Source organism: Lithobates pipiens, unplaced genomic scaffold (genome assembly GCF_037356315.1).
Source record: "Lithobates pipiens isolate NorthernLeopardFrog02 unplaced genomic scaffold, aLitPip1_a1.2 Scaffold_13, whole genome shotgun sequence".
NCBI lineage: Eukaryota > Metazoa > Chordata > Amphibia > Anura > Ranidae > Lithobates > Lithobates pipiens.
The window spans coordinates 412,687,303-412,700,545 of NW_027507718.1; the positions used below are offsets into that span (position 1 = coordinate 412,687,303).

Genomic DNA, 13,243 nt, shown 5'->3' on the forward strand with positions numbered 1-13,243 from the left:
AGAACGGGGAGATTCTGTTTACAATGGCATTTCCTCATTCAGCCGCCCCGTGAGACGATTGCGGGTACGATCGCGGGTACGATCGAGTCCGCGGGACCCGCGACCGGACTCATGGGGGTCCCGACCAGAACGCATACGCCGGCAGCAGTGCGCTCGCCATGGCAGGGCAGCAAATTTAAAGGGACGTACAGTTACGCCCATTTGCCTGCCCATGCCATTCTGCCAAGGTACATCGGTGTGCGCTGGTCGGGAACCGGTTAAAGAAACAAAATAAGATCTGCACACACAAGATAAGCTGAAACGGTCTCTGCAAAGGGTATGTATTGCAATATGTGTAAACTAAAAACCCCCATTTTTCATTGCATAGTATGCTTGAAAGAGTGTATAGCAGTGAGCAGAGGGTCCATCCAGAATTTGTAGTGTTAATATGTGGTCACACCCCTTTAGCACCTGATAGTTTAACCACTTCCATACCAGGCACTTTCCCCCTTCCTGCTCAGGACAATTTTTAGCTTTCAGCGCTGTCACACTTTGAATGACAATTGCGCAGTCATGCGACAATTTATCTAAACAAAATTTTTATAAGTTTCTTCCCACAAATAGAGCTTTCTTTTGGTGGTAATTGATTCCCTCTCCGGTTTTTAATTTTTGCGCTATAAAACGAGAAAAGACAGACAAAAAAAAAAAAAAAAACTGATGGGCACTGACAGGCATTACTGAGTGACACTTCGATGGGGCACTGGCAGGCATTACTGATGGGGTACCGATTGGCACTTTTTTGGTCACTGACAGGCGTTTATTATGGGGACAGGCTGGCAGGTGTTGGGCACTGATTGGCAGCGGATGGGCACCTTTTGATGGGGGGCTGTGCTGATAATCAATGAGCTGATTATCAGCACAGACACCCCCTCCGACAGGGAGAGCCCCCGATCGGCACTCCCTGTCAACGTGAAAAGCCACTTCCTGGTTCACGGTGATGATCAGCTGTGATAGGTTACAGCTGATCATATAGTAATAAGCCTTTGTCATAGGTTTCATACCACGATCAGAGTTGCGGTGTGTTAGACTGACACACAGCACCTCCGATCGCTGCGGGTGCGCGCCGGCTGTGCTATCCTAGATATGTCATGTGACGTCCGGTCAGAATATCACAACCATTTTGCCGCTGTCATGCTGCTATATGGCGGGGGGCAAGTGGTTAAATACATGTACAAGCTATTTGGATTTGAGCACATGTATAGCTTTTCTCTGTTGCAAAGTGTCTTAGACCCTATTCCTCTATACTCCTTACCTGAGCCCCTTTGCTTCTCCTCCCTTTTCCACAACCAGCACTGAAATGACAGGTGTAAGTGACTGAAGGGAGGGTGATGTCAATCCCCTGGACATGTTACAGTACTTGGACTCAGCTTTACAGGGCAAAAGGTCACATGCTCCTCCATATCCAGAAATGACAGTTATTTTGGATCGTTACAGAGAAGGAAGGAGGAGAGGCGAGGAATCACTAGTAAGTGGGTCAGGATGTACTTTTTGCAGAACATGGACAAAATAGCAGGTTCTCTTTTAGTAAAGAGACAGCATATCAATAGCAAACTAATAATGTCTCCACCCTAGTTTAAAGTCGAATATCTAGTAAGGGAGAAAAAAAAAAAAGACAATGACATTTCATTGTAGGAAAAGCAAGAAATAGAAGCATCAAAACAGAACAGATGAACTAATGGCTCCAGAACAAGACTTTATATTCATCACATGTCTTGCCCAGCCTTCCAGCAGCAGTCTACATTGTGCATTGACTCACCAGGCTCTTGCTTTCAATCAGAAGGTGTAGCAAAACCACAAACAGCGATGCTGTTATGATGAAGCTCCCAAAAGAAAAGATATCCATATCAGAGCCAAAATAAGTCTGCAAAAATAAAGAGGAAAATAATGAGTTGCTAAAAAAAAAAAAAAAACAAAGTCAGGGGGATACATTTTCCTCTCACTCCCTACATCCAACTCAAAGCATGTGTACTAGGCCAACATTTCATAACTTTTTTTTTTCGTTATGGCACCCTTTAAAAGTATGCAAAAATTCAGAGACAGTCCAGTGCTGAACTGTTCTTTTTGGGCTGAAAGACATTGGATGATGTTGTTACCCACTCCTTGGCACCACAGGGGGTGTTCCTCATTTACATCAGCATTCCCCCTTCACAACAGATTCCATCCAGCACTTGAGAGTCAGTCCCCTTTACATCACTGTCCCCCATTAAATACTGCTTTGAAATCAGCCATGTCCTTTCCATCAGTCACCCTTCTAATTGGAGTCCCCCACCCCATCACAACAGAGGATCTCCCCAATCACAACATAGGCTCCCCCATTACAAATAGCAAATTAGTAATAAATAGGGGTGGGGCACTGTACAGGTTTGCCAACATGGCACCATTGAGGCTGCGCACGGTCCCCCAGCCCCTCTACTTCCTGATACCAATGTCATTGGTCCTGGGAGGATACCACTAAAATCTGGGAGGGGCAAAGCCCACTCCAGTACCGCCCAAGATTAGGCCCAGGTACAAAATCATCATGGTATCTTTCTGGTACAATAATTTTTACTGTTGCACTTAAAAATTACAGTACAGCTCAACACCCACTCAGGGGATACACAACAAGAAACAAATCATAGAAACATAAGTGAAATCTTGTGCAACTAAACATTTTGGTAGTATGAAACTTCCACCGAACGACCGTGGACTTGGGTAATTGTGGGTCCACATAAGTTATCCAAGTCCGTGCACTTAGGAATCATGGTGTCATCTTTGAAATTAAATCGGACTGCCCCATTTATACTTCACTCCTGCTAAACGAAAGTAATATAAAAAAGGTGTGCATGATAGAAAAGAAATACAAAAAAAAAAAAAAGTTCTATAAAAGGAATAATCTGCAATCTACTTACAAAGTAAGGAATGAAGAAACACGCCAAGCTTTGGTAGAAAGCATCCACTATGGTGACCCAGAACGTTGACGACCGGTAAGCCTAGAGGAGAAAAATAAAAATGACAGGAGTAATCTTACGATATAGGGTAAAACCAGTTTAAGGTTTTTTTTTCTCTCAAATGTCCCACCCCATATCCAATGTATGCAACATGTCATTACCAGAGCTGCTTTTCCGCTTTCTTCTCAATTCAGCAGCTAATGCAAATACACCAATCAGACTGCTTTGAAATTTAATTTAGTGTGATGTTAATTTAACGTTTAAATCCAATTACTAAAGTTTTGGAAAGAGTGAAGGTCATTAGGTTTTTTTTTTAGGCCATGTCCCCATTGAAACTTCCCCTCACTACTCTTTATGACATGTATAACCTGGGGACAATGACGGCTATAAAAAAATCTTTGCTTGATGTAATAAATGTGTTTGTGTGAATGTGTTTTATAAATTCAGGAAAAGACTCATGCAGTGAAAAACCAAATAAGAAGAAATCAAAACCCGTGGTCACCAAATCTTTAAAAGTTATCAGGCTATGGCCATAATATGAGAGGCCATAAGGTCCCAGCTGCTCTCACCTCTGATGTTTGTCCTGATTTGTAGAGCTCTGGAAGCATAGTAAGGGTTTCTGCAGACAAATCTTTATCGAGAACACCGTAAATTATAGGCGGCACAGATGTGAAGATCAGGTTAAACAAAATTAGCATCCAAAAATCTGTCATAGCTGTTCCTGAGAAACCACAGAAGAACTGGTACCAGAAAAGAAGATTCACAAACATCTGGAGGGAGAAAACCACAACATGAATGTACCAGATTTCCCTTTACTGTATACGTGTTTGTAACAAAAGTGCTATTGTCATCATAGTCTTCAGAATAACCAGGTGCAAAGCTTGTGGGCAGTGCACAAGAGCAAAGTCTGGGGGTAACTCTGCATGCATAAAATGTAACAATAATAATCATAGCAAAAAAATTTAATAGTAAGAATAAAAATGTATGATAATCATAGTAGTAATAACATTAATTCAGAAAAAGGCAACTACTTCTGCCTTTTTATTACTTTTACCCAATCAGCAAGGTAGTTAGCTTTACATTAAAGTGTTTGTATAGGCTTAAGATTTTTTTATATTCATGCATTCTATGCTTGCACCCCTAATACTTACTTGAGCCCCATTTCGATCCAGTGATGTGCACAAGTGCCTCAGCTTTCCAGGGACTCTGCCTCCTCATTGACTGAGGCAGCAGCGAGAGTGACTGGTCAATGACAGCCACTAATCAATCAGGGGAGAGAGGGCGCGGGGCTGAGTCATGGCTTTGTGTGTGAAAGGACACACAGAGCCGCAGCTTGGACGCAAGCCTGTTCAGGTCCCACCATTGCAAGCTGCTTGCTCTGGGTGCACTCGGCAGGAGGGAGGGGCCAGGAGTGCCAGCAAGGGACCCAAGAAGAGGAGGATTGGGGCTGCTTTGTGCAAAACCACTAAACAGAGCAGGGAAGTGACGCGTTTGTCAAAAAAAATGTAACCTTTAACACCTTCCCGACCATGCGCCTCAGTTGTACTGGGGCAGGTTGGCTCCCCTGGGCGAAACAACGTTACCTTACATAGAGTCACCTTTTAACCACTAGGGGCGCACACACATGCCTGCAGCTCGCCGCCAGAGGAGGTGTGTTCCCGGCTGGTGCAATGACCGGGATCTGTGTGTGTAAACGCACATATTCCGGTTCTCTCAGGGAAGAGAAGACAGATCGTGTGTTCAGTATGAATACCAATCTCTCTCTCCTCCTAGTTAGTCCCACACCCCCCCCCCACATTTAGAACACAAACTTGGGAACACAATTAAACCCTTGATCACCCCCTAGTGTTAACGCCTTCCCTGCCAGTGACTTTTATATAGTAATTATAGCACTGATCACTGTATAAAATTGTCAATGGTCTCAAAAATGTGTCAAAAGTGTCCAATGTGTCCGCCGCAATAGCGCAGTCCTGATAAAAATCGCTGATCAATGCCAATACTAGTAATAAAAAAAAAAAGCTATAAACCTATCACCTATTTTGTAGACACTATAACTTTTGCGAAAACCAATCAATATACGCTTATTTTTTAAATACGTAGAATACATATTGGCCTAAACTGAGGAAATTTTTTTAAATTTGGGATATTATAGCAAAAAGTAAAAGAATTACAGTTTTTTTCAAAATTGACGCTCTTCTTTTATTTACAGCACAAAAAATAAAAACCACAGTGGTGATCAAATACCACCAAAAGAAATCTCTATTTCTGGGGTGGGGGGGGGGGGGGTGTATATTTTGTCAGTTAAAGCAACGCAGTGCCGTATAGCAAAAAATGGCCTTGTCATTGAACAGCCAAATCTTCTGAGGCTAAAGTGGTTCATTTTAGGGTCTTACATCAGTGTTTCTCAACCCTTTTTTAAAAAAACAAAATGATACTTTAAAAATGAATTTAACTTTGGAATATAGCACCCTCTAAAATTCAATAAACAGTAAAATGAGACCACCTGAGTTATAATAATATAACTATATAATTACAATATAAAAACTTTCCATTTGGATTGGTCACAGTTATGCAGTCAGCAAACTTTGCGGGAATAGTAATAACTATAGTAAAACAATCTAGTTAAAAAGAAAGCAAATGTGGTTGTATTCCTGGAGAAGTTAAATTACTGTTTCGTTTTGAGGTGAATCTTCCATACACTTTAAATATCTTGGGGACTCTTTGCAGCATCATTTACAATAAAAATTCCCAAATTTCCACATTTTTCAATTCAGAGACATAACAGGATCGCACTATTGAAATGTTTATTTCACATCATTGTAAATCTAGGAATCGAGAGACTCCTCCAAGAGCAGTATGTAAAGTAAGACTTCAAAGCAGAATGAAGATTATCCCGCCGGAGCTGGGACCTTAAGTACTAATTTGTTAGGAGTGAAGTATAAAAACTCTACATTTTGTGAGCTCACTGGCTCCAGCTTGGCTGCTCACATAAAACAAGAGATCCCCCCCCCCCCCCCCCAATCTGTAAATACTGGCAAAACAGGATAAATAGGATTTTTGACTTAAGACATAAAAAAACTCACTTGGAGTGCATTAAAAAGACACAGAAGTAGTCAGGTACATAGGGTTATGCAGTTGCTTTCAGGGGATTGGACATCATGTAAGGGTGTCAGCCCAGTCCAACCACCCTTAGCATGCCTGAGTTTTATAGTAAGTAATAATAGTAGTGGATCGTAAGAAAAACAGAAGGGAGGGACCTGTGTCCCAAATGTACTTCAAGGAAAGGATTTTTAGTCAAATTACGGGACACAAGCAAAATAGTCAGGTATATAGGGGCGTTCAAAAGAAGTTCAACTGAGGGGTGGGAGACAGCAAATGAAGGCTAAAAGGCTTATGAAGGCCAAAGATTACCCGAGTCGCCTGAAGAACCTTATGACCGAAGCTTGCAATCAGGTGAGGCCTGGACATTCATCTGGTAAACCTTAAAAGTAGTTCTAGAGCCAAAACATTTTTTACATTAATGCATTCCCTTTGACAGTCTGACATTGAGGGTGTGAGTGAACACATTAAAATAAACATCTGACTATATGCTGCTGTACTGCCATCTGATATGATGGTCCAAAGACATACAGTTGTGCTCATAAGTTTACATACTTTTTTTCACTCATGGTTAGTGTTTGGCTAAAGCCATTTATTATCAATCAACTGTGTTTACTCTTTTTAAATCATAATCACAACATAAAATACCCAAATTACCCTGATCAAGCATTTACATACCCTGGTGATTTTGGCCTGATAACATGCACACAAGTTGACACAAAGGGGTTTGAATGGTTATTAAAAGGTAACCATCCTCACCTGTGATCTGTTTGCTTGTAACTAGGGTGTGTGTATAAAAGGTCAATGAGTTTCTGGACTCCTGACAGACCCTTGCATCTTTCATCTAGTGCTGCACTGACGTTTCTGGATTCTGAGTCATGGGGAAAGCAAAAGAATTGTAAAAGGATCTGCGAGAAAAGGTAGTTGAACTGAATAAACAGGAAAGGGATATAAAAGGAATTGTGAATGCCAATCAGCAGTGTTCAAACTCGAATAAAGCAGTGGAAAAATGAGGGGTTCTGTTGAAACCAAATCACAGTCAGGTAGACAAAACTAAAATATCAGCCAGGAAAATAGTTTGGGATGCAAAGAAAAACACACAAATAACTTCAGGCCAAATAGAGGGCTCTCTAAAAACATGTGGTGTGGCTGTTTCAAGATGCATAATAAGGAGGCACTTGAAGAAAGATGGGCTGCATGGTCGAGTCGCCAGAAGGAAGCCATTACTACGCTAATGCCACAAAGTATCCGGTTTACAATATGTCAAACAGCACAGAGACAAGCCTCAAACCTTCTGGCACAAAGTCATTTGGAATGACGACGAGACTAAAATTTTGCTTTTTGGCCACAACCATAAACACTACATTTGAAGAGGAGTCAACAAGACCTATGATGAAAAAAAGATGCACTGGAAATTTGATCAAAATTGATGGCAAGATGAATGCAGTATGTTATCAAAAAAAATACTGGGGGAACATTTGCATTCATCAGCCTGAAAGCTGCCCATGGGACGTACTTGGACATTCCAACATGACAATGATTCAAAACACAAGGCCAAGTCTTGACCTGTCATTGGCTACAGCAGAATAAAGTGAAGGTTCTGGAGTGGCCACCTCAGTCGCCTGACCTCAATATCATTGAGCCACTCTGGGGAGATCTCAAAAACGTGCAGTTCATGCAATACAGCTCAAGAATTTACAGGAACTGGAGGCTTTTTACCAAGAGGAATGGGCAGCTTTACCATCTGAGAAGATAAAGAGCCTCATCCACAAATACCACAAAAGACTTCAAGCTGTCATTGATGTTAAAGGGGGCAATAAACAGTATTAAGAACTGGGGTATGTACTTTTGATAAGGGTCATTTGGGTAGTTTATGCGATTATGATTTAAAAAGAGTAAACACAGCTAATTGATAATAAATGGCGTCAGCCAATCTCTAACCATGAGTAAAAGAAAAGTGTGTTATCATTCATATTCTCTGAAAAATGGCCAAGAAGTCATAAATTCTGCCAGGGTATGTAAACTTATGGAGCACAACTGTAGTTCTGCTTCATGCAGGAAAAATATTTACTTTTAAATGGTCTGGAGTAGAATTGGGAAGATGGAACGGCCTTGAAGGAGGTCACTAGTAGGCCCTTGTGACCCAACAAACCAGGGCAAGCTTGGTTTTGCAGGTCAGTTGGATATGATGGTCCAGAGACTAAGCTCCCATCTTATGCAGTCAGAATGGCAAGTTGCAATGAAATGTTGAGTTGCAACAGTCTGGAGTGGAATTGGGCAATACAAAATTGCCTCCTAGGAGGCCACTAGGGATGAGCTTTCTGTTCAGGTCGAACATGAGTTGGCTGTTTGCCCATTCATCGAAAACCGAACATTATGGGGCGTTCGTTTCAAATTTGAGCGGTGTGCAACGGCCCATAATGCACTGCGGGAACGCAGCACATTGCTATATGATGATTTGCCAAAGCACGCACCATGACCTGCATGCTTTGGCCAGTCCCAGCGCCCTCAGCTAAGAGCCATAATTGGCCAAAAGCAAGGTATCTTTTGCCAATCATGGCTCAGGGGGACTAAGTCCACGCCCCACACTATACAAGGCTGCCTGCACGTTGGCCCTGTGTAGTGTGTTGTTGGCATGGACAAAGAGAAAGTGTCATTTAGATTGAACAGGCAGGTTATTCCGTTAGCTGCAGTGTATTTAAAATTATATATATATATATATATATATATATATTCCAGTTTAGCTATATCTGACTGCAGTCCGTTTCTGGTGTACTTTTTCTAATATACTTCAGGCGGTGTACACAGTACCGTGCACCCATAGTGCAGTTGCTACTACTTTTCTGGTGGTGTACACAGTACATAATACAAACAGTACACCCATAGTTGCTATCAGACTTCTGTTGGTGTACACAATATCGTGCACTGGGGCAGAAAACTTGGGCCTTTGGTGGTGCCACAACACTGTAACCCCTCACAGATACTCTTGTTGGGTGCAGGAACGGGCCCTGCTGTGAAATATTACATCAAAAATTGTATTTACATGTTAAAAAGGGGCAGAAAAATTGGGCCTTAGGCAGTGGTGCCCTAAACCAAAAATATTGTTGGAAGCTAGCATTATCAAGATTGAGGAGGAATAGGATAGTCACTCAGCATAGGCAGTCTTCAAGGGATCCCACATCCATAGAAAAATCAATCAGCTACATCAGCATCAGGTGCTTGATACATGCTGCTGATCCAAGACTGATTGATTTTTATGAATGTGAATCTATCAACAGAGTCTGTGGACAAGCACACTCTATGATCCGTTACAAACCCTACAGCAGCACTGAATGTGGGTTCAGAAAGAACATTGGATACAGGACAGGCCAGTAGCTCAAATGCATATTGAGCTAGTTCTGGCCAGTGGTCTATCCTCAAGACCCAGTAACCCAGTGGATTCTCTGTTGAAAAGGTCTCCAAGTCTGCTCTTGCCCATAGATATTCCTGTGCCATGTAATGCAGAAGCTGGCGATGGTTGCTTGAACCGATCAGACCTTGGAGCTGAGGACTGAAAAATTGTCTAGGCATCGGTCAGCCGGCCACCATCTCCGTTGCTCTTCCTCTGACTGAACAAAGCCTTAGCAACACGTTGTCCAGCACCAGGAAATTGTAATCTCACAGGGTCTGGAAATTCATTGCACAAACCTTTCTTCAAGGCCTTGTTGCCTTATGAGAAGGATCCTCATGTTTTTTTTTTCCTTGTTTTGTTTTGGTTCTGTCTCTTATGATTTTTATTATGGACTAATGACATCCAGGACAAGTAATGACTACCAATACTGGTACCCAGAAATGTGGACTGTAGAGATGGAGAGTTTAAAAGTTTTTTTTTCCCTCAAAAAAACTTTTGTTTCAGAAGGCAAAGCCAAAAGTTCCAAATATTAAGGGAGATTACACATAAACCATTATTTGAGGCCAAGTCTCATATTCTCAGCTGGCCACAAAGGGCTATCTGTTGCCTTATGAGTTTATGTGAAATCTTCATTAATAGCTGTAAAATATTGTAATTAGGAATATATATTATTATTTAGCTTGTATCTATGCAGGCTTGAAAATAGTATCTTCACACATATCTGTGAGAAGACCAGACAAGACGGTCCTAGGCTTTTGTGTACAAAAAAAATGGGATTTAATCCTCACTGTTATACACAAACTCACGTCAAAGCTGGAATATGCAATGAAGGGATTTGGTGTACTGATAACAGATTGGCTGCAAGTACTTGGGATGCCTATTGCTAAGAGTTAAAGTGGAGTTCCACCCTAAAGTGGAACTTCCGCTCTTTGGATTCCTCCCCCCCCCCCTTCGGTGCCCCAATTGGCACCTTTCAGGGGGGAGGGGGGTGAAGATACCTGTATAATCCAGGTATCTGCACCCACTTCCCACTCACGCATGCGCAGTAGGGAACCGGCAGTGAAGCCGCAACGCTTCACTTCCTGATTCCCTGACCGAGGATGGTGGCGGGGGCATCATCTGCTGCCATCGCAGGAACCCTGGACAGGTTAGTGTCCATTTATTAAAAGTCAGCAGCTGCAGTATTTGTAGCTGCTAACTTTTAATAATTTATTTTTAAGGTGGAGCTCCGCTTTAATATGGGAAACTGATGGTTTATCACCCATCCTTGTTTGCCTAATAACCCCAAATTTTCTAAATTCAATTGTCATTGGGACAGACAGTGAGGTAGAATCTTCTGAACAGGGGCACAGACAGCTAAACAAATGTTACAGGGGTGATAACCCTTCCCTATATTATCCAAAAGGCTTAAAAATAGATTTTTGGGCTGGAGCTACACCTAAAAAAAATGTACCTGTCCCAAATTGCAAACACATTAAACTTACCCTACAGTCCCTATCTTTATTTATTTAGGTGCGGCGCTCCCCTTAATATCCATACCAGACCCAAAGGGCCCAGTAATGGGCTGGGGGGGGGGGGGCAACATTACATTACATCCGCAAGCAGTTTTAAATTACTTTTTTTCCTTTAGAAATGTAATTTTGTGCAGGGACTGTTCTAAACGCGGGAAAAATGCAGCACTTTACAGGCATACTATAGACACCCCCCAGGCATGATAGTTAAAGGAATATTACGCTTCTATTGTTTCACTTTAACTACATCAATACTGGGCACTTTCACCCCCTTCCTTCCCAGATCAATTTTCAGGTTTAAGCGCTCTCGCACTTTCAATGACAATTGCGCGTCATGCTACGCTGTACCCAAATGAAATTTTTATCATTTTGTTCGCACAAATAGAGCTTTCTTTGGGTGGTATTTATTCACGACTCCATTTTTTATTTTTTGCGATATAAGCAAAAAAAAGCAGAAATTTTGAAAAAAAAAAAAAACACTTTTCTTCTTTCTATTTTAAAAGAAATCCAATAAAATCTAATTTTGGCATAAATTTAAGCCAAAATGTATTAATGTATTTTGTATCCATAGGATCCCCAATAAAGTTCTTGGACCAGACATGTGCAGATGGAAACAGTTGCAATGATAGGTCGCAGGCAGGGCCTGCAAGTGAAAACAACTTCAAAAAGCTCCCAAGCTTTTATCCATAGGATGTTTAAAGACTAGGCTGTCCTCCACTGGTATAATTTAATATTTGTTAAGACAGGCGATGGCTGGGTCCACAACTCATTCTCAATAGAATATTCCTGGGCAAAGCACCTAGAAGGTGTGAAAATGTCTTCAGCATGAGACCAGTCATCATACAAAACAGACTGCAAAAGTGAGTATACAGGAAACGATTTGCAGGTTGGGGACTTTTTAAAAAATCCACGCTGTTGGCTTCTGCCATGATCCACACAGGCTTCTCCAGGTCAAGATGCATGCACACTGCTTCAGTAAGAACCTCAATGGGCGTCCTTAAATTTTACGGGAAATATTAGTAGACAGTCATCAAAAATAGACCAGGAACAACCCTCATCCTCCTCAGGAGCAGCAGGGTCAGCTGGAGTAAAATCAAAGCTGGATTCTGGAAGAGGGAATGTGGGTGCTTGCTTGCTTCCCCAGAATATCGAGTCAGCCAACACGGCTTAATTCTTCCCCATAAACTCGGATACAGTAGCGAAAAAACACCATTCGATATAAGCAGAAGAAGGGAACCACAGGAGGAGGGAACCACCCCTTAAGGGGTTAAATAAGCCTTTGAGAAGGGTGGCAACTCAAGCAATCTAGGCTACTGGCGTCAGACCATTTGGGGTGCACTGCAACCCCCCCCCCCCCAGGACTGTTGGCAGACTGTAAACCAGCAAGGTTCACAGGGCTAACAGTAAAATCAATAGAATCAATCAAATGGAATCACTGCTCCAGGCAGGTGCATAGACCAACAGCACTTCCACACATCAGCAGGTGCCATCCTGATCTGTGATCGTGGCAATAAGGAAACAGAAATGAAAGGAAACTGATCATTCAGATATGATTATGTTTAAGTACATTTTCATGTGAAACGCATTACCTGTCCTCTGTCCATATTGGGAGTTGTGAGGTTTGCATTTTATATGCTTTGAAGATTTAAATAAACTTAGTTTACTACATCACTGAAGTGTGGCCAGCCTTCCATCTCCCTTTCCACATTGCCACGGGGCTAACTCTTTTGCACTTATTGTCCTCCTTATTAATGCTGCAGGTGAGGGATACTCACAAGGGGTACAAACAATAACCCTTCCTGTTCTGACCGTGTAACACCACCTGTGAATAGTCAGAGCCCAGTTAAGTCCTCAAAGATGTGCGTTAGAACTGTCAAGCTGTTAGTGGGATAGAGAGCCTGTCTGTATGTGTAGTCCAAAATGGCATGTACATGAACAGTATAAGTCCCCAGGAAAGAAGCCGTGCAGGCTCTGTAGGTGCCCCTCGGCAGAGAAGTTAGAAAAGGGCACTGAATTTAAATGTGTTGTAGCAGCTACTTTGGACCCCTGAAGTCGTAGCTGGCGCTCCAGAGATTTAACCAAATAGGAGTCTGAGATCACCAATCCAGGATCCTAGAACAGCTGAAGCTCTGACTTGTTACAATAGTTGTTTTAGACTCCTGCTGCCTAGAAGCTGGACAGGCAGGGTCTAGGAGACATGCCCCTATATCCAGTAGTCTTTGCTCTTGCCTGTCAGCATACTTCCTCAGGAGTCTTCAGGAACAGGGTTCCCAGAC

The 13,243-nt window shown here is 42.2% G+C and overlaps 1 protein-coding gene across 2 annotated transcripts in view; it reads right to left on the bottom strand.

The window, feature by feature from the left end:
- The window catches only part of ATP10D (ATPase phospholipid transporting 10D (putative)), a 148,430-nt gene that overhangs the window by 12,774 nt on the left and 122,413 nt on the right, over positions 1-13,243 (bottom strand). For both annotated transcript variants that reach the window (XM_077477534.1, XM_077477535.1), the window contains 3 exons: positions 3,536-3,736; positions 2,928-3,008; positions 1,796-1,900 (listed from right to left, as the gene is read on the bottom strand). In XM_077477534.1, coding sequence (XP_077333660.1) covers positions 1,796-1,900; positions 2,928-3,008; positions 3,536-3,736 — 387 coding nt within the window. The remainder of the gene's footprint in view (positions 1-1,795; positions 1,901-2,927; positions 3,009-3,535; positions 3,737-13,243) is intronic.